Raw genomic sequence first — 26,328 nt, forward strand, 5'->3', positions numbered from 1 at the left:
TGCAAAGAGCCCAGAGGACAATTTTGGCTTCTAGACAAGAATATAAACCCTTTGATGTCTGTTTATATTAAATCCAGTTCAGTTTCTATTTCTTATTCTTCTGTTTTTGTTTTCTCCAGACAGGTTCTACTATGCAGTATTCTTTGTTTCAGGACTCACTGTATAGTTCAGCCTGGCCTCAAATTTACAGAGATCCAATTGTCTCTGACTCCCCAGTGCTGGAATTAAAAGTTTGCTCCACCATTATAGGCTCTACCACTTATTCTTATGACATGATCTTTATCAACTGTGTGAAAAAGAATCTGAGCCCCAGTTCTTGACATGAAATTTCCCTTTTTGAATGCATATGCCTGTTTATAACCCATTCCCTTGGAGTTACAATCACTGCTCACTTTAGTTCATGTTCTCTGGTGCTATTCTAGCTTATAAACTCCCAACCTATTGATGTTCTCTGTTGAGCTGTATCATAATTTTAGGAATAAAAATTATTCTCATTTCCAATTTCCTGAAAGATCCTCAACCAAAATAAATAAGGACATGCTCTTTAGTTATTGAAATTAGAACATAGCTTTTTCTGTCTTGTTTGTTGTCCTCATCCTTACTGATCATGGTGTATATGTTGTGAAAGTTCAATGAATTGCCCATTTGCATTCTCTTACTCTTTGATCTATCTGTCTTTCTGTGTGTGTGTATGTGTGTGTGTGTGTGTGTGTGTTTATCTCTCACACTGACATACAATGAAAGCTTTAAAAATGGGTGTCACTGCTCCTGAGAGGATAAATATACGAAATTTGGTTCTGAAAAGAGGAGAAAGTACTGATCTATATTACATTCAATATTCTATCATGTAAACAGTATTCTCAAGGCCAGTTTCAATTAGCCAACCTTTAAAACTCTGAATGCTCAGCCATGACAGTTTATCACAGAGTGGTCCAACCTGTGCCTACACATCAATGCACTGTTTCTGTGGTTTGAGCATGGCTTAATTCCTCTGCCCGTCTGTACTTGCCACAACATCTCCCAAGACCTCTCTACAGTTTCTGCTAGCTCCCATTTCAGCTGCCAGAATGTGTTGAGAAACTAAGTTAAATAGATTGAACTGTTTGTTTCTTCCAAATATATCTTTCTTTAAAATTATTTACTTTACATCCTGGTTGTATCTCATCCTTCTTTCTTCAGAGACTTCAAGCCACAAATAATATAAAATATCTTGGTGTAACTCTGATGCAGCAAGTTAAAGACCTTTATGACAAGAACTTCAAATTTCCATAGAAAGAATTAGAAGAAGGTATTAGAAGATGGAAAGATGTCCCATGCTCATGGACTGGTAGAACTATCATAGTAAAAATGGCCATCTACAGATTCAATGCATTTCCCATTGCATTTCAATGTCAACACAATTCTTTATAGACCTTGAAAAGACAATTCTCAACTTCATATGGAAAACTGAAAAACCAATAATATCTAAAACAGTCCTTTACAATAAATGAATTTGTTGTTCAAGTTCAACAAAGCATTTGTTAAAATAAACCAATGATATTACATAAAATCATACACTTTAATCAATGGAATTGAATTAAAGAACCAGAAATAATCCCACACATCAATGGACACTTGGTTTTTGACAAAGAAACCAAAACCATACAATGAAAAAAAAGAAAGCATCTTTAACAAATGGTGCTGGTCTATCTAGATGGCTGCATGTAGAAGAATGGAAATAGACCCATATTTATATCACCTTGCACAAAACTCAAGTCCAAGTGGATCAAAGATCTCAACATAAAACAGCACACACTAAATTTAATATGAGAGAAAGTGAGGATTAGCCTTAAATCACTGGCACATGGGAAAATTCCTGAACAGAACAGAGCTTTGAGTTTTTGTGCCCCTACAACTACGCCATTTATGAACTGGTGGAGCCAGAGGAAGGGGCCAGTTTTGCAAAACCAAAGGTGCAGAATCTTTTCTGACACAAGGCAGCAAGATATCCTATAGGAGCCTTGGTGAGGATCAAGTGTTGATAGGGTAGCAGAAGCCAGAGTCTTCAATCAAACCAATGACTCATTGCAATTAACATTTGCAAGAAAAAAACGTTGAGTAAAAGGCCATACTCAGTGGAACATCTTGAAGTTTCCTCAGCAAGATGCATATTTATTAATATTAATTAATTAGTATTATTTTTGAAGGAGTTTGCAAGGGCAAAGGGCAGTTTTGGAAGGATGAGGAGATGGGAAACTGGGGTTCATGATGTAAAATTCACAAAGAATCAGTGAAAATTTAAGCAGAAAGAAAGAAGAAAGAAAGGAGATAGTGAATACAACAGTAATTTTACAACTTCAGAAAATTTTGAAAGCAATTCACTACAGTGAAAATATTGCAAGGGGGAGTGATTCAGTGTGAGAAAATAGGGAACCTGAGTTTATTATTGGAGCACTGCACACGGATTTTTTATTACAACAAGAAATGAGTAGGAGAGGAGAGTATGGGAATCTCTAACAGTTATAGTGCACAGTTCCATCTATGTGCATAAAATACATGAACAAATGACTGAGACATGGCATAGTGACATATTTATAAACCAGTGTAGATCTACATAAGAAGACTGAGTGCTGTTAACAGGGCTCAATAAAGGTGGGCTCTTACACCTTCGAACTTGCTTGTATCTGAGGAGCAACTGATACATTCCTATTGATAGAAGATTATTGAAAAAAGAATGAACAAGGTAAAGTACATCTGCAAAAATATTTGAAAGCAATTCAGCTCAGGGAATTTTACAGCAAGGAGAGTGGGGATTTAGTATAAGAAAGCAGGAAACATAAGTTTATTATTGGATCACTGCACAAGGACATTTTTTATTACTACACAAAACAAATGGGGAGCAGAGTACATGTTTCTTTAATATTTATAGTACACAGGGCCATGAATGTATAAAAAACACAGGTACAACTGATTAAGCATGGCATAGTGGTTCATTTGCAAATAAACAATGAACTTCAACTATAGAGGAAACTAAATCCCATCTACAACAGCTAAAAGATTTCTTCATACATGGCTGGAGTTTCTTACATTGGAAGAGCAAAGCAAATATTCCCATGTATGTTGGATTTTTAGAAAACATGGTGAGAACAGCAATCTCCTTTTCACTTGCAAAATCTATTTAAAGCAATGCAAGGTAGGGGAAATTTCATCAAGGGAAGTGGTAATTTACACTAAGGAAGCAGGCCATAAGAGTTTATTTTAGTAGCAGTTAATAAGGATATTTGTGCTAGAGTTATGGTTAAAATCAGAACTATAAAGGAATTGTGGAGAAGCATATGAGTATCTGAAATGTTCATAGCACACTCAACTCCATGCCACACACACACACACACACACACACACAGGTGCACACACACTACTAAAATATTGCAATGTGATCTGTCCAAAGGAATGTTCTTCAATCATAGCAAAAACATAATCCCCATTTACATTTAGAAAGTTTTCCTCTCATGCCTGTCTGAGGCTGGTTGAATTGGAAGACTAGATGTCACTTTTATATGTAATGTAAGTTTATGCAAAATGGAGTCAAATCAGAAGTTCTTCCAGAAGAGCACCACCCACTCTGTTATAATAGAGCCCTTAGAGAGAAGCAGTTCACAGGACGTGGTAATTATTAACAAGAAAGCAGAGCACAGGGAGTTATGATTCACCACTCCTTAAGGACACTAGAATTGAGATTAATCTAAATATCATGATTTCCTTGTTTATGTTTGCTGAGTAGTATTCCATTGTGTAAATGTATCACAATTTCTCTATCCATTCCACAACTGGGGGACATCTGGGTTGTTTCCAGGTTCTGGATATTATGAATAAAGCTGCTCAACAAACATGGTTGAGCAAATATCCTTGCTGTGTACTTGAGCATCATTTGGATATGTGCCTAGGAGTTGTATAGCTGGATCATGAGGAAGCACTATTCCTAATTGCCCGAGAAAGCACCAAATATGAAATTTACAGGCAAATGGTGGGACCTAGAAAAGATCATCCTGAGTGAGGTATCCCAAAAGCAGAAAGACACACATGGTATATACTCACTTATATAGACCTATTAGATAGGATAAACATACTGAAATCTATACACCTAAAGAAGATAAACAAGAAAGAGGACTCGGAATAAGATGATCAATCCTCACTTAGAAAGACAAATGGGATGGACATTGGATGTAGGAGAAAACAAGTAACAGGACAGAAGCCTACCATAGAGGGCCTCTGAAAGACTCTACATAGCATTTTATCAAACCAGATACTAAAACTCATAATCAAACCTTTGGCAGATTGCAGGGAATCATAAGAAAGAAGGTAGGAGTTAATATGACCTGGATGGACAGGAGCGCGACAAGGACCAAATATATGTGGACACAGGTCTTTTATGAGACTGTTTCTCCAGCCAAGGCCAATGTATGCATATAACCTAGAAGCTCTGCTCGGTTGTAGCCTATCCAAGCAGGTACCCAGGTAAAGGGAACAGGGACTATTTCTGACATGAACTCAATGGTGGGCTCTTTGACCTCCCACCCCCGAGGGAGGAGCAGCCCTGCTAGTCCACAGAGGAGGACTTTGCAGCCAGTCCTGGAGATACCTGATAAACCAGGGTCAGATGGAAGAGGAGGAGGTCCTCCCCTATCAGTGGGCTTGGAAATGGGCAGGGAGGAGATAAGGGAGGGAAGGTGGAATTAGGAGGGAATGAGGGAGCTGGATACAGCTGGGATTCAAAGTTAATTAACTGTAACTTTTATTTAAAAAATCTTTTATTAATGGGAAGAGGGACTGCCTCTGACATGAACTGATTGGCCTGCTCTTTGATCACCTCCCCCTGAAAGAGAGCAGCCTTTCCAGGCCACAGAGGAAGACAATGCGGCCACTCCTGATGAGATATGATAGACTAGGATCAGTAGGAAGGAGAGGAGGACTTTTCCTATCAGTGGATTTGGGGAGAGGCACGAGTGGAGAAGGGAAGGTGGGATTTTGAGGGGAAGAGGGAGTTGATGGGGGGCTACAAGGTGGATAAAGTTTAACTGATAAAAATTAAAATAAAAAATATAAAAAAATAATGAAATAAAAAATCTTAAAAAAATTCAAAAAAAAAGATAAGTGTAATGGTTGTGGTTTGCACAAGAGAGAAGTATGCAAGAATATTTTAAATATCTGAAACGTTAGCATCACACAGAACCTTTTGCAAAAAATCTCAGGGAAAATTACAGCAAGGGAAGTAGTGATTTAGTATAAGAAAACGGGGAACAAGAGATTCTTATTGGAGCACTGCACAAGAACATTTAAGATTACAATAAGAAATAAGTAGGGGAGCAGAGTACAAGTATCTTTAATATTTATAGTCCAAAGTATCATCTATGTATAGAAAACACAAGCAAAAGTGAATAAAGCATTGCACAGTGACTTATGTGCAAAAACAAAACAAAAAACAAAAACAAAAAAAAATAACTAACAAACTTCTACTCTAGAGAAAACTACTCCCATTTACAACTTTTGAAAGTTTTTTTTTTCATAGATCTCTGGAGTTGCTTCCAGAGGAGAACAAAAGATGTATACCAATGTGATTTGGACATGCTAGAGAGCATCAGTGAAATAGTCTCGGAACATAAGACATGGTCAGCATTACAGCTCAGCTGGTAGAGTGTTCAATTGGCATGCTGGAGTCCTTTGGTTAATCCTTCGAATTATCGTAAAGTGGGCAGGGATGCACCTCTGTCATCCCAGCACTCAGGAAGTTGATAGAGGAGCAGTAGAAGTTCAAGATCACAGCTACATACAAAGTTCAATTCCAGCCTACGTTACAAAAGACACATTCTTTTTTTTAAAGTCAAGACAGATAAGAAAACAGCAACACAAGGCGACATTAGGAAGGAGTGGAAGGAAAAAAATAAAGTCATTGTGTCTCCACTGTTTCTTTTCAATTCTGTGTTTCCTCCTGTCAGCGGCTTTTTTGTTCTATTAGAATCTTCCAAGTAAAATGAGAGCAAGAGTATTTTTAAGCCATCAGCTCTGAACCTGACAGTTCATAAGAGGACATATTTATAAATGTCACTAGACTGGTGTGCTGTGAAGAAGGATGCACCCTCATCACTGATGGTTATTATTGTACTTGTAAAGGCCCCTTGTTCCATGATACAGTGAATTAAATGATCATAGCAATAATAACAGCCTTATTTTAACTAAAATTATTACCATTAACATGTCTCTGGGTTCATCATGGAAACACCAAAACTACAATACAACTATTTGATTGACTGTAAATCAAAATCAAGCGGTCCTCCTCTCACTCTATTGCCTATTTTGGATCACTTCCCCCTGGCAGACTGCCTTGCCTGGCCTCAGAGGATGAGGATATTTTCAGTCTTGATGTACTGGGAGAATTGATATGGGGAAGATCCCCTTTTTCTGGTGGGAAAGGAGGAGGGAATGGGGAAGTAAAGAAAGAGGAAACTAAGAGGAGAGGAGGGAGGGAGCACCCTTGGGATGTAAAGTAACTGAAATGTACTAAATGTACTAAACAGCAATGTACATAAAATGAACATAAAATAAATTATTAAAAATATGTAAGGCAGAGGTCTAGGTCTGGCATGTCACAGTATCAATACTTCTGTGTGATTCTTAGTTATCAGTTTACAAAACTGACATTCCAGTAGCATTCAATAGTAAGAGTGCACCACTTAGTCATGTGTCTGCAATTAGCTATACTTCAACAGATCAGAGTGATACTGTTCGCACATGACTCTAAGCTTATGCTGGACCCTGGATTCTCATTCTTTCTGTCTCATTGTCTTCTGTTATATTAACTACCTTCCACTCAGGCAGCATCTACTGACAAACCTTTTGACAGAGCATGGCGCAAGATGAGCCCAAGAATATTTAGCAAGCAAAAGCACCTTTTTAAAAATGATGTTAATAAAATTGATGAGTATTTACAAATAGGAAAGATGGCTTTTATAACCCAATTAAAAAATAATTCTGTATTATTTTATGGAAAACAAATATTTAAGTTGGCAATTTCTCTGGGTAAACTTCTACCTTCTGAAGAACCCCAGAGGACAACATTGCCACTTAATTCACATCTTAACGACCTTCAAATTTTCTATGTCATTTAATTTGCTGACTAGAATCTAGCCCTACAGTTACTACTATAGATTTTAAGTTTCAGTTAAAAGTAACCCAGTGGTGATTAGTAATCTGTCGCAGGGAATCACGTTACATCCATAGACAGCAGCTGAGAGCAGTGAAGTAGTGCATGCATGCTAGTACTCAGGTGACCCTGTCTATTTTACAGTCCAAGATCCTCTGCTCAGGACATTGTTCTGCCCAAAAATAAGATGAGTTTTCCCAATTTAACTAAAAACAGTCCCTCACAGATAGGCTCAGAGACATTCTAAACCCCAGCAATCTCTCACAGATATCCCTGGTGGCCTGCTTCATCTGTGCCAGGTTGACAATTAATATAAATTCCAACACATTTTACTGTGTTTGTGTAAATAAAAAGACTCCTAAGTGTCACTTGGACTACAAGTTCCAGGATATCAGTAAAGAATATCTAAGGAATAATTTCAAGATAAACATAAGTTTTTCTACGAAATATAAATTTTAAAGAACAAATTTTTGCTTGCAGCTACATACCACACTGGGTATTGATTTCAAAATAACTGGTGTGGTTCCTGTTTCCCCACAACCACAACACTGACAAGTCCATTGTGCACAGGACCTCTTTCCCTGCAGATCAGAAGCTGAGCTCTCCTGAGCACACATACTGGCAGAGCAGGCTCCTTAACCCTCACCATGCTTCCTATGGACTCCTGGCCACACTCTCTTCACTGTGTCCTGCTGCTGACCCTGCTGCTGGGACTTACAGGTGAGCATGTCCCAAGGATATCATCATCTTCCTGAGTCTGGGTGACCCCTGCCTTAGAAACTAAAGGACTCCAGTTGGCCACCTGAACTGTCCCAGGAATATTCAGAATATTGTCTCAGGTCCTAAAGCCAGAGCTCTGAGCAGTGCTCTGCATGTCCATCAGTTTTAACAGTGGAATAGAAGCATCCTATGAGATGCTGCTTTAAAAATTGTAGTTTCTAATATTTAAGCTGAAGAAAATATTTTCAGCAGAATCCTAATTAAATCACTCTATCTCTTGGGCCCATCAAAGCCACCATGTCATTTCCAATGTGGCTGATATGACCACTGAGCTCAGCCATCTCTGCTCACTTCCTGAGATATAGAAGCTGACATGCAGGCCAGTGGCACGGCTCTGGGTGAAGTGTGTCCTGCAGTGCTCAGCCACCATTTCTTCTAAGTTAGGTTCCTTATTTTATCCTCTGACTTGTATTACCTTTCTTATATCATCTCAGTCTTCTCATTTTGTGCTTCTTCTTTAAGAGTCTCTTGCTAGGGTTGCCATGAAGGGTGGAGTAAAGGCATCCATTGAGCTGATTTTTTCCAGATTCTTCCCCTTTAAATTGCACTGTCTCATTCTCTCTTCATGCATGATCTCACCTCAGCCTGTCACTGTGGATTTTCTCCACTTCCTGAAAGAAAAAGAGTCACATTGGACTATGATCCACCCAAATATCCCCAATTGACCTTAACTCTTTAGACTCTGTACCACATATGGTCACATATGGGGTTATGGCTTTGATACATAGAATATAAACAATTTATCTATAACAGGTGTCCACACATCCATGGTATTCTTTTTTTTTTTGTCTTTTATAATTACTATTATAATTCAGTACAGTTTATTCAAATTGCATCCTGGCTCTGGCCCCCTTCCTCATCACCTCCTATTCCCATCGGCCCTCCTCTTTTCCTCCTATGCCCCTCTCCTAGTCCACTGATAGGGAGGTCCTCCTCTGTTTCCCTTTAACCCTAACCAATCAGGTCTCATCAGGACTGGTTGCATTGTCTTTCTCTGTGGCCAGGCAAGGCTGCTCCTCTCAGGAGGATTCGATCAGAGAGTTTGTCACTGAGTTTATGCCAGAGACAGCTCCTGCTCCCCATACCAGGAACCCCACTTGGAGACTGAGTCTACAGGCGACATCTGATTTGGGGTTTTAGGACCTAGGTGGGGGTATCACTATCTTCAAGGTCCCCAGAGCTCAGATTTTTTGGGCTCTGTTGGCCTCCTTTTGGAGATCCTGTCCCTTCCAGTTCTTTCTATCCCTGCCTTCTTTCAGAAAATTCTATGCATTCTGCCCAAAGTTTCCCTGAGAGTCTCAGCCTGTGTTTCAATACCTAGATTAGTAAGGTCTTAAAATTTTGTTTCAGTACTGAGAAGATTTTTAGCAAAAATATGCTTTGAATCTCAAATATATTAAAAATTTTTGCATTAAAATTTTTCAACATATGATGGTGCTACTATGAAACAGTGATTATTTAGAAGATAAGGTTTATCAGGTTAGAAGGTCATGGGAAATGGGGGGAGGCATGCCTTTGAGGGCACCATGTAGTCTACACCCATTCTTGCCACTCTATGTTTCTTGTTACCATAAAATGAGCAACCTTGTTCCATCACACACCATCATCATGACCAGGCTCTGTCTCACCTGAGACCAATACAACCAATCAACCCTCAGGACCTGAACAATGAGCCAGAGAAAATATTCAGTCTTTTGAACTTCTGATCCCAGATATTTTTCAATTCAATAAAATGCTAATTTATCATGCTATAATTATGTTCATGTCCATGTCTGTATCTAAATCTAGAGTTAGCTGCATGAATTGTTCCCAGCTCCATGAAACTGTATAGATCATCTGGGATATGCAAAGAGCTTTTCTTGAAAATGTCATTCACATGGGGAACTTGGTTTCTATGCTCTATAGAGAACAGAGGAAATAATAACAGAAAAGGTGAAATGTATGATATTTTAAAAAGGTATATGTGGAGATATGTCTAAATGACTAAAGAAATAAGAAAGCTCTGTTGGAGACATAGACCTTGAAGATGGGATGGTCTGGATGAGCATCACTGAGAAAAAGAAATTCAATAACAAGATACAGAGATAAAAAGATAAAAAGAAAGCAAGAACATGAATCATGTGGCCCAGTCTCCTAAAAGGGCTTCACTGAAGGCAAATGCATGTGCAAGGGACATAAGTAGAACTTCCTGCCACATTCATGGACATTCCTTTCACTCCAGGTGAATGGGAGCCGTTTCAGGCTTGGAGCAGTGAGGCACTATGAATTAACATTGGTTTTAAATTGATTTTTCTAATGATTGAGCACAGACTCTTCCAGGACAGATAGAAGGAGGTTATTGAGTGTGAACAAATGAGACAGAGCTGCTTGCACAGTCCAGTATCAGGAGAGAAACAGGAAAGAAGTCAGACTTTTTGACGTATGCTGAAGTGGAGGCTTCAGAATTTCCTGTAATATCAGACTTGATGTGGGAGTGTAGACCCTACACTTGGGGCCCAGGCATCTGGGGAAACTTCATCTAAATCCATAGATCATGGCAGATTCTCCTGATTGGTCATGTTCTCCCTGTGAGACTCTCACTTCACTCCAGAAGCCACTCAAGTGCACTGCTGGACAGACAGCTTCAGAGTCACAGTGGGTTGGGCTGGGCTCCAGGTTTTCCTTCTAAGATCATTCATATTTCTGCACTAACAACTCAGCTTCTGCTCTCCCATCTTTTCCAGATGTCAAAACTTAAACCACCCAAGGAATGTGGCACATCAGCCCCTTTCTTGTGCTCTCTTGAGGAATGTCACTTTTACAATGTATGTTCTTGGATCATTGACTCCTTATAACCTTTTCATAAAATTCCTTTCCAGGAATTTAACAAATATGATGTCCTTCAGGAACTTTCACTAGAATTACACTTTTTTTAAAAAGGCATCGTGCTACCTTGTCATCTTCTGTTTTTCAGTGTTCTACTTCAAGATTCACACATCTGGTGATCTGTTATCTTTGCTACACTGGTGAAAAGCCTTTATAATAAATACCCCTTCTTTTGAGAACTGTCTATCATGCAATGTTAGTTTTGTTTTCAGACTGGCAATGCAGTAAAGACCCTTTGTACATTTCAGCTGAAACTAAAACTTTGCCACAGTTCTTTACATTGTCAAGTCAGAGACCCATGAGCTCACCACACAGGTGAGGATCACAGTGATTGCACATAGCAGAGGGGATGGGAAGCCCAATGTGTAGGCATCACAGCAGTGAGAATGCTGGCACTAGTAGAATGGTATTCCTTTAGTATTTAAAGGGTTAAGCTCAGTATCAGGAAAGCGCCTTTGGCATTGCAATCCCTGGGATAACAGGGGGCCTGAAGCTCCTTCCATAACACAGGCAATGGCATGAGCCCACCCTCAGTACAGACAGAGCAGCAGAAGAACAAGAGTGTACCTTCTATATAATTTGTTCAAACCATGGACATTTCAGCATACTAAGATAGGGCCTAGAGGCCTAGAGGCAGAGTGTAGACAGGTACTGCATGTCCACCTGTTCTCAGTCTTAGCATTAACCCATCCCACAGGGAAGGCCACACAGTATTTGACAAAAGAGACAAAACATACTTGACTCTTATTTTCATGCAACATGCTTTATTCTCTTCTGTGGTGAAACCCTGTTCTCGAGGATTATGAGGCACTGGACAGGCCTAAATGTTGTGTCACTGTTATTCTGCAGGGCAAGTCATACAGTAAGGCTGCAACTCCTGTGCTGGCGTCTTGGGATTTCTTTGGACTCAAGGATGAGGATGTAAAAAATTGTCTCACCTTTGACAACCAAACCAGCATGAAGTCAGAAACACTTCACTGGTTCAGATAACATGTAGCTACTGTAGCTTGGGGTGTTGGGATCAAAGAGAGAGGGTGGGTGGGGTCTCTTCCCAGCCCAGCTGCTGTGAAGACTCTAGTTGGTCTCCCTAAGTAACCTGAAGCCAGTCATGATTGGATGTTCTCAGGACCTATGATAACCCACTTTCATGCAAATTGACTTAGCTGAGAATCTCAAATCCTCTCTGAAAAGGAAATTTCACAGTTGTCAGTGTTTTTACTTTAGTTTTCTGTGCTTTCATCCCAGACAGGCAAGGTTCTAGTCACCCCCTTGATGCAGTCTTTCCCTGTCCCATGATGGCTTCTCTCAAATTACAGTTGTATAAAACATTAGGCAGAGTGCAGGAAATCCTATTGAAGAGGGGGAGGAAGAAATGAAAGAGCTACAGAGGTCAAGGACAGCACAAGACAACCTACAAAATCAACTATCCTGGACCTTAGGGGCTCACAGAGCCTGTACCACCAACCAGAGAAAAGCCATGGAACAGATCTAGACCTCACATATATACCTAACAGATGTACAGCTTAGTCCTCATGTGGGACCTCTAGCAGTGGAAACAGGGTCTGTCTCTGAGTCTGTTGTCTTTCTCATGAATCTCTTCCTGCAAAGTGCGATGTTTTTTCAAACCTCAATAGAAGAAGATGCACCCAATCCTCCATGATATGCCTAAATGGGCTGATAACAGGGAGGTCTCCCCTTATCTGAGAAGAAAGGGAGGGAAGCACAAAGGAGGGGACAGGAGGAGAGAGGGAGAGATTAGGAAGACAGGAGTGATATGAAGTTCCTACTGGGATTAAAAGTAAATAAATACATTAATTAATGAAATATTTTAAAATATAGCTGACCACATATTTAGTTCTTTGTGAGAGATGAGGTGGGTGGTGGGCACATGCCATTGACTTTCATATCTCCCCATATTTAATATTTTACCTTTACAGAATGAAAATATTTGATATTATTTTATATTTAATATCAAAATATTTGCCAATATTGATTTTTAATATTTGCCATTAGTATTTGAAATTACAGTTCTGTTTTTAAGTACTATATTAAGTCAGTCCACAAAAATGAATAGTTGATTAATTATTCAGTTTCTTGTGTTATGTTATCTTAGTACATAAAGTAATTAGTGTTTTTAAATTTAATTTTCATTTATTTGTCAAAAGACTTTATTATTATTGTTCTTTTTTAATTTAAATCATGTTATTATTTTCTTTTTTCTGTAGTTCTCTCTTTCCCTTCACAGTCTTGCCCTCCTCTTTCCTATTCTCCTCCCCCAGTTCACTGCCGGGGGAGTCCTCCTCCCCTTCCATCTGACCATAGCCTATCAGATCTCATCAGGACTAGCTGCGCTGTCTTCTTCTGTGGCCTGGAAAGGTTGCCCCCACCCCTCAGGAAGAGGTGATCAAAGAGCCAACCACTGAATTCATGTCTGAGATAGTCCCTCTACCCCTTACTAGGGTACCCACTTGGACACTGAGCTGCCATGGGCTACATTTGTGCAGGGGTTCTAGGTTATCTCCATGAATGGTCCTTAGTTAGAATATCAGTATCAGAATAGATCACTGTGCCTAGGATTTTTGGTTCTGTTGCTTTCCTTGTGGCGATCCTGTCCCCTCCAAGCCTTTTTATCTCTCCCTTCATTTATAAGATTCCATGCATTTTGCCCAAATTTTGCCTATGAGTCTCAGCATCCACTTTGAAACCCTTCCGGGTAGAGTCTTTCAGAGGTCCTCTGAGGTAGGTTCCAGACCTGTTCCCTGTTTTCTCTCTCTTCTGATGTTTATCCCATTTGCCATTCTGAATAAGGATTGAGCATCTTACCCAGGGTTCTCCTTCTTGATTAGCTTCTTTAGGTATACAGATATTACTATGTTTATCCTATATTATATGTTTAATATCCACTTATAAGTGAGTATACACCATGTGTGTCTTTCTGCTTCTGGAATACCTCACTCAGGATGATCTTTTTTACTTCCCACTATTTGCCTGCAAATTTCATGATTTCCTTGTTTTTAATTGCTGGATAGTATTCCATTGTGTAAATGTACCACATTTTCTGTATCTCTTCTTCAGTTGAGGGACATCTGGGTTGTTTCCAAATTCTGGCTATTACTAATAGAGCTGCTACAAACATGGTTGAGCAAATGTCCTTTTTGCATGGTTTAGTATATTTATGCCCAGGACTGGTATAGCTGGATCTTGAGGAATCACTATTCCTAATTTTCTGAGAAAGCACCAGATTGATTTCCAAAGTGATTGTACAAGTTTGCACTCCCATCAGCAATGGAGGAGTGTTCCCCTTTCTCCACATTCTCTCCAGCAGGTGTTCTCACTTGAGTTTTTTATCTTAGCCATTCTGATGAGTTTAAGGTGAAATCATGGTCTTTTTGATTTGCATTTTACTGATGACTAAAGGACATATGCATTTCTTTAAGTGCTTCTCAGCCATTCGATATTTCTCTATTGAGAAGTTTCTGTTTAGCTATGTATCCCATTTATTTTAATTGGATTCCTTGATTTGTTGCCCTATAAGTGTTAAAACAGTATTTCATTTTAATTTGTTCATTATGTTATAGAATCTATGGCAATAAGAAATGTTGCACAATAAGGGATACCACACATGTGTCATGTCTAGACAATTCTACTGGAACAGAAGCTGTACACACTGTTTCTATACTTTGTGTTTTCTTCCTATCTCACATTGTAAGTCCCAGTGTATATTAATATTTGAAGTTACAGTTCTGTTTTTAAGTAATATATTAAGTTTATATATATTAAGTTTATATAATATATTAAAATTTTAAGGGTACCTTAATTTTTCAGTTTCTTCTGTTACATTATCTTAGTATGCAAAGTATTTAGTGTTTTTTAAATTTAATTTTATTTATATATTTATTGATTGCAATTTATTCACTTTGTATCACCACTGCAGCCTCCTCCCTTGTCTCCTCACTTTAGCACCCTCCCTCCCTCTTCTTCCCCTTTGCCTTTTCTAGTCCACTGATATTGGAGGAACTCCTCCCCTTCTATTTGACCCTAGCTCATCAGGTTTCATCAAGGGCTAGCTGAATCATCTTCTTCTGTGGCCTGGAAACACCCCCCCCTTCCTCAGGGGGAGGAGATCAAAGAGCCAGGGACTGAGTTCATGTCAGAGACAGCCCCTATACCACTTACTAGTGAACCCATTTAGAAAATGAGCAGCCAATGAGCTTCCTTAGAAACGGGGGTCTAGGTCCTCTCCATGCATGGTCCTTGATTGGAGTATTGGTTTCTGCAGGTCCTGCTGGGACCAGGTATTTTGGCTCTGTTGTTCTCCTTATAGAGTTTGTGACCCTTCCAGGTCTTTCTGTTTCCCTCTTCTTCTGAAGAATTCCAACACTCTGTCCAAAGTATCTCCTTCAATAGCCTTGTTGGTAGAGTCTTTCAGAGGTCCTTTGTGTAAGACTCGTGTCATGTTCCTTGTCTTCTCCCACTTCCAATGTCTGTTCTGCTTGCTCTTCTGAATGAGGATTTAAGCATCTTCCCAGGATACTCCTTGTTTTTTAGCTTCTTTCTGGTGCTTTCTTGCTAACTCAAGATCCAGCTATATATACAACTCTTAGGCGTATACCCAAAAGATGCCCCACCATTAAATAAGGATATTTTCTCAAATATGTTCATAATAGCCAGAATCTGGAAACAACCTAGATGTCTCTCAACAGAGGAATGGATACAAAAAGTGTAGTACATTGACATAAAGGAATACTACTCAGCAATTAAAACAAGGAAACCATGACATTTGCAGGCAAATGGTGGGAACTAGAAAAGATCATCCCTGAACCTGAAAGACAGATATGAGATATATTCACTCATAAGTGGATATTAAGCATATACTATTGGTAATTAGTTTTTGTTAATAATTCATTTTACATCCTGATCATAGCCTTCTCCCTACTCTCCCCCAGGTCCCACTCTCCCTCCCTTTTCCCCTCATTCCATTCACCTTGTCCACAGAGAGAGTTCTCCACTATTGCCATCTGCCCACAGTCAGTTAAGTGTCATCAGGACTGCCTGGATCATCTTCTGTGGCCTGGCAAGCCTTCATCATAAGGGGTGAGAGATCAGAGTACAGTTAACTAAGTTCATGATAGTGGAAGCCCCTTCTCCCCTCACTCAGAGATCCACATGGTGACTGAGCTGCTGATTGGCCACATCTGAGCAGGAGGTCTAGGTCTTCTACATGCATGGTCCTCACTTGGTACTTCAGTCTCTGAAGGACCACCTGAGCTCACATCTTTTAGTTTTGTTGGTCTCCATGTGGGGCTCCTGTCCCCTCCATGTCTCTCCAATTCCACCGCTCTCTTCCTCCATAAGACTCCCAGCTCTCTGCCCAAAGTTTGGTCCTGATTCTAGGAATCTGCTTTGATCTGCTGTTGGGTAAATGCTTTCAGATGACCCTGTATAGTAGACTCCCATCTTTTTTTCTTTCATCTGCCACTTCTGGTGTCTATCCTGTTTGCCTTTCTGAGTGAGATCTACACTTCCTCCCTAAGGTTCTCCTTATTGTTTAGCTTCTTTAGGTTTGTAGATGGCTGTCCTATATTATATGTCTAATATCCGCTTATTAGTGAATGTGTACCATGCCTGTCTTTCTGTTTCCGGGTTACCTCACTCAGGATGATCTCTTCTAATTTCATTCATTTGCCTGCAAGTTGAATGATTTCCTTGTTTTTAATAGCTGAGTAGTATTCCATTGTGATCCTCACCTACCCTACATCTGATAAAGGAGTAATATCCAGAATATATAAAAAACTCAAGAAATTAGACACCAACAAACCAAACAATCCAATTAAAAAGTGGGGTACAAATCTAAGCAGAGAATTCTCAACAGAGGAATACAGAATGGCAGAGAAATACTTAAAGAAATGCTCAAAATTGTTACTCATCAGAGAAATGCAAACCAAAAAACACTGAGATTCCATCTAACACCTATCAGAATGTCTAAGATCAGAAACTCAAGCAAGAACACATGCTGGAGAGGATGTGGAGAAAGGGGAACCCTCCTCCAGTACTGGTGGAAGTGCATACTTGTACAAGCACTTTGGAAATCAATCTGGTGCTTTCTCAGAAAATTGGGAATAGTACTCCCTCAAGATCCAGGTATTCTAATCCTAGGCATATACCCGAAATATGCTCAACCATACAACAATGACAATTGGTCAGCTATGTTCATAATAGCTTTATTTGTAATAGCCAGAATCTGGAAACAATCCAGATGTCCCTCAATAGAGGAAAGAATACAGAAATTGTGGTACATCTACACAAAGTTTTAATTTCTTAAAATTCCTTTTGCTTTTGGCTTCAATTTTCTAGGGAAGCTGAGTCTTGCCTCCAGATATTCTTGTCTGAGACCTAACAGTGACTGAGTTGTCCATGGCCATTCTCAGCAGGTTGAAAATTAGAGCCACCGTTATCCAAAAACTAAGTGAAAGTGCTGAGCTCAGAATGAATGCTTTATGAAAATTTAAAAGTCACTATACAGGAAGAAGTTATTTTTTCTTTCACTACTCCCCTTATTCTCTGGCTACTTTTATGTCAGCGCAAAAGAGCTCATTAGCATTCCCTGCAGGGAAGGTATCATTGTAATAAAAGAAGATATTTAACTTGAAAACTATGTTTTCTCCTTTGTGTTGATTCCATAGTGTTATCATGGGTAGAATTCTTGGTTTTATTTAAGTTCTGGATGCATTTTCTCTTTCTGATTGATACACCATCTCACTACTTCCTGGATGTTGACATTTCTGGTATAAGAAATGTTCCTATCATTCAGGAAGTTTGAAGAAATGAATTATGTTCTAGGCTGCTTTCATTCTGCTCTTGCTATCCTCGGCTTTTGTCAGTTGGGTTACAAATGTGCTGGCAGGATTCTCTCCGAGTTTATAGCACATTTAATCAGTTCATGTTGGCTTCACAGGTTTTGTATTTATCAAACTTCCAAGATGTTAGACAACAACTTTTTAAATAATCCTTCACTTATACTCCAAAATCTTTAATTTATTCTCTTTATTTGCCCACTGCCCCTGCTCTGCTGATTCAGTAACTTTATTGTGTACATTTCTATGTTTGTATGTTTTTTTTAATAAAATGCTTAAGTACTCTGTAGAGCCTGTAAATTGACCTTCTAAGTCACCTTGTATCTTGACTCCCCAACATCATCTGTTTCCTTCTTACCACTTCTCTAGTGTTCTTATCTTGCTAACCAGACTATTGACTTTATTTCATACTTTCACTTTCCATACTTTCTGGAAAGTTTTCCATGCTTTCATTTTGCTCTTTTCATATGTAAATGAATTTGTATTATCTTAGTCCAGTAGTGTATTAAGTGAATAGAGTATACTGCAGTCTTCTGGATCAAAAAATCCAGGTAAAAGGGCTCAGAACTGTCAGAGCTTTGGAGTCAGAATTACTGACAAAATGGTGCAGTGATGGAAAGACAGGTGAAATAGGGAATACCTTCAGGTGACCACCCCATGTGCAAAGAAAGAAACTGGGCCTGGCGGAGATTAGAGTTCTGTGACTCCAAGTTTGTTGCCTTCTCTTAACAAATTTGAACTTCTGAACTCTACAGCATAAAACAAAAAAAAAAATCTGTTGTGTCAAGCCACAAACTTTATAGAAATTTATTATATCATCATTAATACCCAGCATCCACATGGTAGAACAAAACCATCTATAGAAACAACTGCAGGGGACCTGACACCCCATTCTTGCTTCCTTAAAAAATCATGTATGTATTTAGTGCACACACTTCCCTGCAGGTAAACATCCATCCTATATAACTATTTAAACAATGAAGGTGATTTTACATATTTTATAATATACAGAATTTTAATATATTTTTAATTGGTAACTTAAACCAAGGCCTTATTTCTATGTTTTGATGACTTTATTCCAATCATAAAATTTTCAGCATATTATACACATGTAGCTGGTTCAGGCTCCATATCCTCTTACTAGGAATCTTGGCTAGTGTCATTCTCATACAATCCTGGAAGTTTTCATTTGATAGGTTTCTACCTTATCCCCCAATCCTCCTAATTCCAGTTGTCTCTCCCAGTACTCTCTCCCTCCATGTACCCCACACCTGATCTCTCCTGTTCCCTTACCTACACACCCAACCCTGGCAGTCTACTCACAATATCTATTCTATTTCCTTTTCCCCAGGGAGATCCATGCATCTACCCTTGAGCTCTTCTTGTTACTTAGCCTATCTGGTTCATGATTTGCATCATGATTATATTCTCTTTTACTGCAAATATCCAGTTAAAAGTGAGTGCATACTATGTTTGTCTTTCTAGGTCTGAATTACCTCATTCAGGATATTTTTTTTGTAGTTCCATCCATTTCATTTCATCCATTTACTTCCTCTTGAAGGACTACTGTGATCTTTATAAAGTTTGTTTTATGGTCATTTTCTTATGTCTCAGGTTTGTTGCAATCTAGGCGTTGCTGTTTTAGGGTAGCTGGCTGTGGTGATTCTGTATTGCCCTTGCTGTTGTTGATCATGTTCTTGTACTGGCATCTAGGCTTCTGCATTTATGACAAGGATCACGCTAGAAGCCTGTCTCAGAGTTTGTTTTTGTTGGATGGGTGTTTTGTTCCTTGCTTTCTGAGTCTTCTTTGTTCTTGTCTTTGTGGACTATATTTCTGGTAGCCAGCTTGAGCTCTGGTCCAGAAGCAACTTTCAGTCAGAATTGGGGGCTAGACTTCTGGTTGATATCCTGGCCTGTGGACCAGCAGGGATCTCTGTTTTTCTGAGTGGCATGGCCTTTCCTTGAGTAGCAAGTATACACCAGTGCAGGTGTGGGGGCATGGCAGCAGGAGGCAGGTGTCAGAAGCTTGGATCTTTGGGCTCTGAAAGGAGACTGGGAGGGTTCCTGTGGCAGATGTAGCCCTTACCTGTTCTAGATGTCTGCCTAAGAAGGGGAAGGTGCGATGAAAGGCTGAGGACAGTGGACCAGAGCAGGTATCATTGGCTCCAGTCTGAGGGAGTGTGAGAGTTCAGAGAGCAAGTAGGTCTCTTAGCTCTTCTGGTTGGCATGGTCTGCCCCTAAGCAGTGAGTGTGCACATGTGTAGCAGAAGTGTAGAGGTGTGGGGAATGGGGAGGTATGTGTTGGGTGTGAGCAGGTTGGGCTGTTGAGCACTGAAACAAGGGAAGAAGAGAGAGAGAGTTCAAACAGCAAGAGGGCTCTTTTCTGTTCTGTCTGGAAGTTTTATTTCTTAATTAGGTTAAATGTTATTATTTTGGGGGATATATATATAAGGCATCATTACCCCATCTGATAAAACATACCCTATCATGAGAAACTTGTAATCAAATGTAGACCCCACTCTACACATATGTTCATATCTCATTGTTCTAAACGAGCAATATAATCACACCCAATATTATTGTAACAGAAGTTCCATCTGCTGTGTGCACAGAAAATGAAGCAGATACTGGATGAAGCATGAGAATTGTAAACAAAATTAGGGCTTCAATCAGAATCCTGCAAAGTTTCAAGTTTTTCTGTGATTCAGTTTCCTCATCTGTGTTAAGAGTCCTCAGTGAGGGGAACTGTCAGCATGTGCAGGCTGAGAGTTTATGAGAACAGTATTTGATCAGGAACCTATGGGTTCCCATCAGCATGAGCACTAACTGATGTTTCCTGCAGGAGCAGCTACGCGGGAGCTAAAGGTGATTCAGCCTGAGAAATCAGTTTCTGTCCCTGCTGGAGAGTCAGTCACTCTGAACTGCATTGTGACCTCCCTGCTCCCTGTGGGGAAAATAAAGTGGTTCAGGGGTACAGGACAAAGTCGGCATCTTATATACAGTTTCACAGGAGAGCAGTTCCCCAGAGTCACAAATCTCACAGATACTACAAAGAGAAACAACCTGGACTTCTCCATCCGTATCAGTAACGTCACCCCTGCTGATGCTGGCACCTACTACTGTGTGAAGTTCCAACCTGACACATCAGAGCTTGGAAAAGAGCTTCTGTCTGGGGGAGGCACCACAGTGTATGTGCTTGGTAAGTACTGCATTGTCCTCCTCATTCCTTTGTCCAACAGGTAAAAACCGTGTCCAAGATTCTGTGAAAAAGTAAGTGTGGAAGTAAGCCCTCATGTTCATAGGGTGACTTTCCCCAATTGTGGTCCAAGGAACCTGAAGAAAGAAGGTGACATGATATTTGCTAAAGGTTCCCCTTCTGATAAATCCATGCCCTTGTCTACCTGCCCCACAGAGCTTACCTTTCCCAATATGCCCTAGCCTAGTGGTTGACACTGACACCTGACTGCCTGTTCAAGTGATGAGGTCACACCTGTCCTACGGCCTCTAGAGTGTCCTTCACCTGATGAAGTCTTCTCTTTCTGCCCTAACAACCTGGGGCCTAGTTGTGCCAGGTTCTACTCTAGATGTCTACTCTAGCTTTCAAGCAGGAGCTCTTTACTCAAAATGTGTGTCTCCTCCTTTCCAATAGAAAAAGCACATCAATATAGAAAATGATGTTAAGGAAGGGTGTGATTTCTTCATTTCCTGTCCAGTTACAGCACACTGAGAACATTATGGATATGTCTATATTCTGTATGGAATCTCTTAGCCCTTGTTTAGGTGTTGGCACCAGGTTACCCTTGGTACTGTCAGAAAACATTTTGTGTCAGGGACCAACTCTCCCAGGCACTAAAGGTTTGGGCCAGTATTAGCTTGCCTCTTAGAAGCAGTTCCATGAAGATTCTCAGTCCCCAGATGAGGTAGCCAGGTGCTCACTTTGAATTTCCTGACAGAAGCCTACATTTCTCTAACTTGGTCTTGATTTCAGGAATTTTGCAACATGAGGGACAGTCACACAATCCAGCCCAAACTTGTTAGAGATGTGAGCCCTGTATGTCTGTGTCCTGTCCATAATCACATATCCAGTCAGTGCTGGGATCTGGCCTATAATCCATGTCTCATTCCAGGTCTGCTTCTGATTGTCCAAGCAAGAGACACCTTGTTCACTTAGAATCCTGATGAATAAGAGATGTTCAGTCAGAATTTCTTGACCTCAGCCAACATGTTCATTCAGTACCAGCTCCAAGGTTTTGATATTTTTCTTACTCTCAGATTCTATATATAGTAATGATCATAAGTCTATGAAAATGTCAACCATAGCGATATTATGTGTGAGAATTCTTCCCCTGTGGAAACAAAGCATGACAGTCCAACAGCTAAAGATACCATATTTCAGATCTCAGGTTATGAATTTTTCATTTATTTCAATTTTTGGCTAAGTAAACAGTGCCACAGTGGATCAACTCTTATGCTTATCATCTTGGCCATAAGGCATATGTTCTCTGGAGAAGGCCTGCTGCTTTTGAAGGTGAATTAGATTATAAGGATATTAGTGTTTTACCACATAGATGTGATAAAGCAAGTCTTCTCACAACCCCTCAACAGAGAGAAACAGGGAGAGTGGCTTTCTCCTGAATCCATCCATATCATGAACAAGGACACTGAAGTTCTAGGTAATGCAATGTTTAGGCAACCCCATCCAGCAAGAGACTCAAGTAATATAAAACCCATAAGGTTTCAATGATGCTACCTTTATTTTCCATATCATTTTTCCTGATACTGTTGAAGAAGGACGTACTTGTAAGGAGAGGCATAAAATACCAATGTGTCCTGTCTCTGTTATGTCATTTTCTGCGAAGCATGTGTTATATGGGGGAAGTCACATTTCCTTTTAGAGAAGAGGACCCTGACATTCATAGAGGTCACCTGATTTGTGTCCAGATGAAGGGTTGGCTACAGCACACTGCTTCATATGTGCTATTCTTCCTACATAGTTTATTCTGTTAGCAGCAGACGCAAAGTAGAGCTACCTCCTGCATCCATTCAGTGTCTACAGGAGCCTGGGGCCCCTGGAACAAAGGCTTCTCTCTCCCTGGAGCTACCTGGAGCAGGCATCTGACACAGAATTCCTCAGGCCAGATTCTTAGGGAAGAAGTAGAATGGCAGGGCTCCAGTCTGAGGACAGTTGGATTCTTGAGGGAAAGGAAAGTGAGGGCACAGGAAATGGCCTCTGAGATGCAGTTGGTAAAAGCAGACAAGGTCTTTGTTTTCAGCATTAGTATCATCATTTATGGCATGATGATGGTCTTAGTTCCTTCTGAGAAAAGCTTGAGCTCTCTGTATATCACCTGATACAGCTGTATGCAGAAAAGCCAGTGGAATATCATTTTCAAACCTTGGATAATTCATTGAACCTCACCCTTAGTTTCTTCTTCTGTAGAAGATGGTTCCTATGCTAACTTTTCCAGAGTGCTATGAATACATAGAGAACTGCTTAGAGTCTGACATCAAGAAGCCATAGAGTGGCACAATCTTACTCTTTATGGAGTCCTCAGTTTTTCATTTTGTGATGATGACAGCCATGGTCCCTGGTAGGTGTTTTTTGAATAAGGAGAAAACTTGCACATATTCTTGGCTGGTGATGTCAGTGTCCTTAGAAACATCAGAATTGTAATGGTTTGCAGGAGAGAGGAAAGACTTTAAATGCCTGAACATTCATCCCAGCACAGCTACTCTCTGACAAGTGAACAGGACAAGACCTTCTGCAAGGGGCTCACATGACATAGCCTTCCTGCTAGCACAGTATGTAAACTGTCGAAGGATTGAAGTCATATAACATACCTAGAGAAACTGCTGACTTCTAGAAAATATTTGACCAATGTGAGCTGTGTTTCTAAGGGGCCATGTGACCTTGGATTTTCACTTTCTTTCTATGCTTTAGGTGTCAATCAAGTTAAGGTGAAGTAGGTGGCTCTTTATCTGGCTATTTTTGGAATTCCATGGAAAACAAAAGTAAATCCTAGACCCACATTCCTTTAATTGTTCAATATGGGGATTGGCTTCTGAAATATCATTACATGCTTTGAGGCAACAGCACATATGTAATCATTCCCTTGATAGAGCTATTAGGACACCAAGTTGAGACATTGCAAACCTTTTTGCTTCAGAATAGCTGGGCCCAGCCTGCTGTGCTCAACTCTCTAAAGCCAAAGGAATGTGTCAGGGATGCTTCTCTAGGAGAAGACCCAGGGTCTCTAATATTATTATTTATTAAAAAGCATGGGGCTGGTGTCAACCAATATTCTCTGCAAGAAGTTTATTAGGAGGGTGGGGGGAGCATGACATGGGGAGAGAGAGAAAAAAGGGAAGGGGTGCCCCAAGGGAGAGAGAGAGAAAGAGAGAAGAGTAAGAGAGTGTAAGAGTGAGAGAGAATAAGAGAGTGACCACGTGTCGGGATTAGCCCTTTAAGGGGCAAGGTAACCACACCATCCAGGTGTGGCCACGTGGCTGGCAACACATGATGACATCATAAGTTGCTGGGTAACACAAGAGTAGGTTGTATTCCAAAATACTAACATTCCTCCTTTTTTCTGTAATTAAAAAATGGGGATCTTGGGCTGACTTTTATAAGGTAAGTGAAAGTATATAATTTTAAGCTCATTGGAAGCAGCTTTTGGTTGTCATGCAAGGGTTTGAGAGAGAAAAGAATTATAGCAACAAAATGGTCAGATTGCAAGGTCAAGAGTAAGGGAAGCCTCTGCCCTGGAAAATTTAGGGTAGAGGGTTGTCAATAGAGAGAGTTGCCAGCCATGCAAGGCAGCATGTAAGGGCTGGGGAATGCTGGGAGAACCTGTAGCTGCTTGTCTTGGTCCTGAAGCACACTATTTCAGCCTTTTGTTAGCAACAAGTAAATAACGGCTGTAGATTCTCTTCTGGCTACTTCCTGCTGACACTGGGGGCACTGTGGGGAGGTCAAAAGGCTGAAATGTTGGCCAAGTCCAGGAAGAATAGGCTGTTTTGATGCTTTCCAGGGTCTGCGAGAGCATCCATGGCTGGGAGGGAATTTTAGGTCCAGCTTGTTGGAAGTCTGTGAGGTCAGAGTTGAACACCTGCAGCTTGTTGGATGTCTGTGAGGTCAGAGTTGAACATCTGTAGCTGCTTTGGCGCTGTTGTGACTATAGGAAACATCTGTGTCTAGCAGGACACTGAAACACATATATAGGCAAAAGAAAAAGTTGAGTAGGTTATGGAGAAAATCCTGTAGGTATACATTGAAAACTTTTGGGAGAGTAAACAGGAATAGAAGGTTTGGATTGATGATGCTTGTACAAAGGAACCTCTGTCTACCTGAGGGGACCTTTATTTACCCAATCACTGGCAACATTTAAAGAAGGCTTTGTTTTCGATCTGTCATTGAGGTGAGGTTTGGTTACAGAAGTGGGTAAACTTAGAGGCCCTGGTGCCAGCTGGCACTAGGTGTAGAAACTTAAAAATCCGAGCAAGAGGGGTGCTACCTGGTCCAATAGCTCATCAGCTTTTGGCCAGACACTGGGGCAAGGTGCCCAGTGGAGCATGGCTGGGTCATGACGGTTCACCCAGCACTAGGACTTCTCATGAGCAAGAGAGTGAGGGGGAGAAGGAACCGTGTGCAAGTGGAGACATACCACCTAGGGGAGAGTGGGGCCCTAAAAGGGAGGTCAGCATAAAGGGTCAAACCTAGACAGTTAAGGCTATGGCTGGTGGGGGGGTCCCTCCATCTCAAAAGATGGTACAAAGTAGCCGGAGCTCTGCGGTCAAGCTTCCCCTACGAAGAGAGGCCTTTATGCTGAGAAACTGGAATGAACTCACAAATTTAGTGGCTAGTCAATAAGGAGAACTCACCAATCCAGCCAGTGCTTGCATGCAGTAAATAGCAGTCTGGTAGCCAGGAAAAGAAGTCCCAAAACCAGGGAAAGGGGAGGAGTCCTACCTTTTGAGATAGGCAATAAGTGCAGTACTTATCAGGAGTACAATTGACCTGAGAGGTGGATTTAGGTGGACTTTCTGCAGCTTACAAGAATTACTTTTAAGTTTTAAGGAGATAAAACTTTAGACATGTTAGTATTACAATTGTACTGTGCATTGTAGAAAAAGGCAGTAGACATACATATTTGTGTTAATAGCGTAAGTATTTTTTAAGGTGAGCTCTGAAAAGGCAAAAGCCTTTTATGAAGTAAAAGGGAAATTCACTAATCTTAACTTTTAGTATAAGCCTACATATTATGGAGACTTACAATCTGGAGCTTAGAACCATAATAGTATGTGGTATAGTGGAATGTTTTTTGTATCAGAGTCAGATTAATACATTAGAGCCCTATTGATAAAGGTCAAAACTCTGGACAGTCAATACAGCAGTAGCATAACAACAGGAGGAAATATTAGGCCATTTTACCTATTTAAGATACCTTACATCATCTTAGACCTTGTAGCCTTTATAACTTGTATTTACCAACGTTAAAACATTTTTTAGACCCTCAAACATTTATAAGTTGCATTATCAACCTTAAGACACATTTTTAGACTTTCATACATGTATAACTTACATTTACCAAACTTAAGAGACCTTTTAAGACTCTCAAATATCTATAACTTGTGTTTATTAACCTTAGGACA

General features: G+C 40.2%; 1 protein-coding gene across 1 annotated transcript in view; it reads left to right on the top strand.

Annotated features, from left to right (window-relative positions):
* The first annotated feature begins 7,756 nt into the window (after positions 1–7,756).
* LOC110553187 (signal-regulatory protein beta-1-like) overlaps positions 7,757–26,328 on the top strand; it is a 39,903-nt gene continuing 21,331 nt past the window's right edge. Inside the window, exons 1-2 of the mRNA XM_021644974.2 lie at positions 7,757–7,897; positions 20,519–20,875. Coding sequence (XP_021500649.1) covers positions 7,825–7,897; positions 20,519–20,875 — 430 coding nt within the window. The 5' untranslated portion in view covers positions 7,757–7,824. The remainder of the gene's footprint in view (positions 7,898–20,518; positions 20,876–26,328) is intronic.

Source organism: Meriones unguiculatus, chromosome 6, assembly GCF_030254825.1.
Source record: "Meriones unguiculatus strain TT.TT164.6M chromosome 6, Bangor_MerUng_6.1, whole genome shotgun sequence".
Classification (NCBI taxonomy): Eukaryota; Metazoa; Chordata; class Mammalia; order Rodentia; family Muridae; genus Meriones; species Meriones unguiculatus.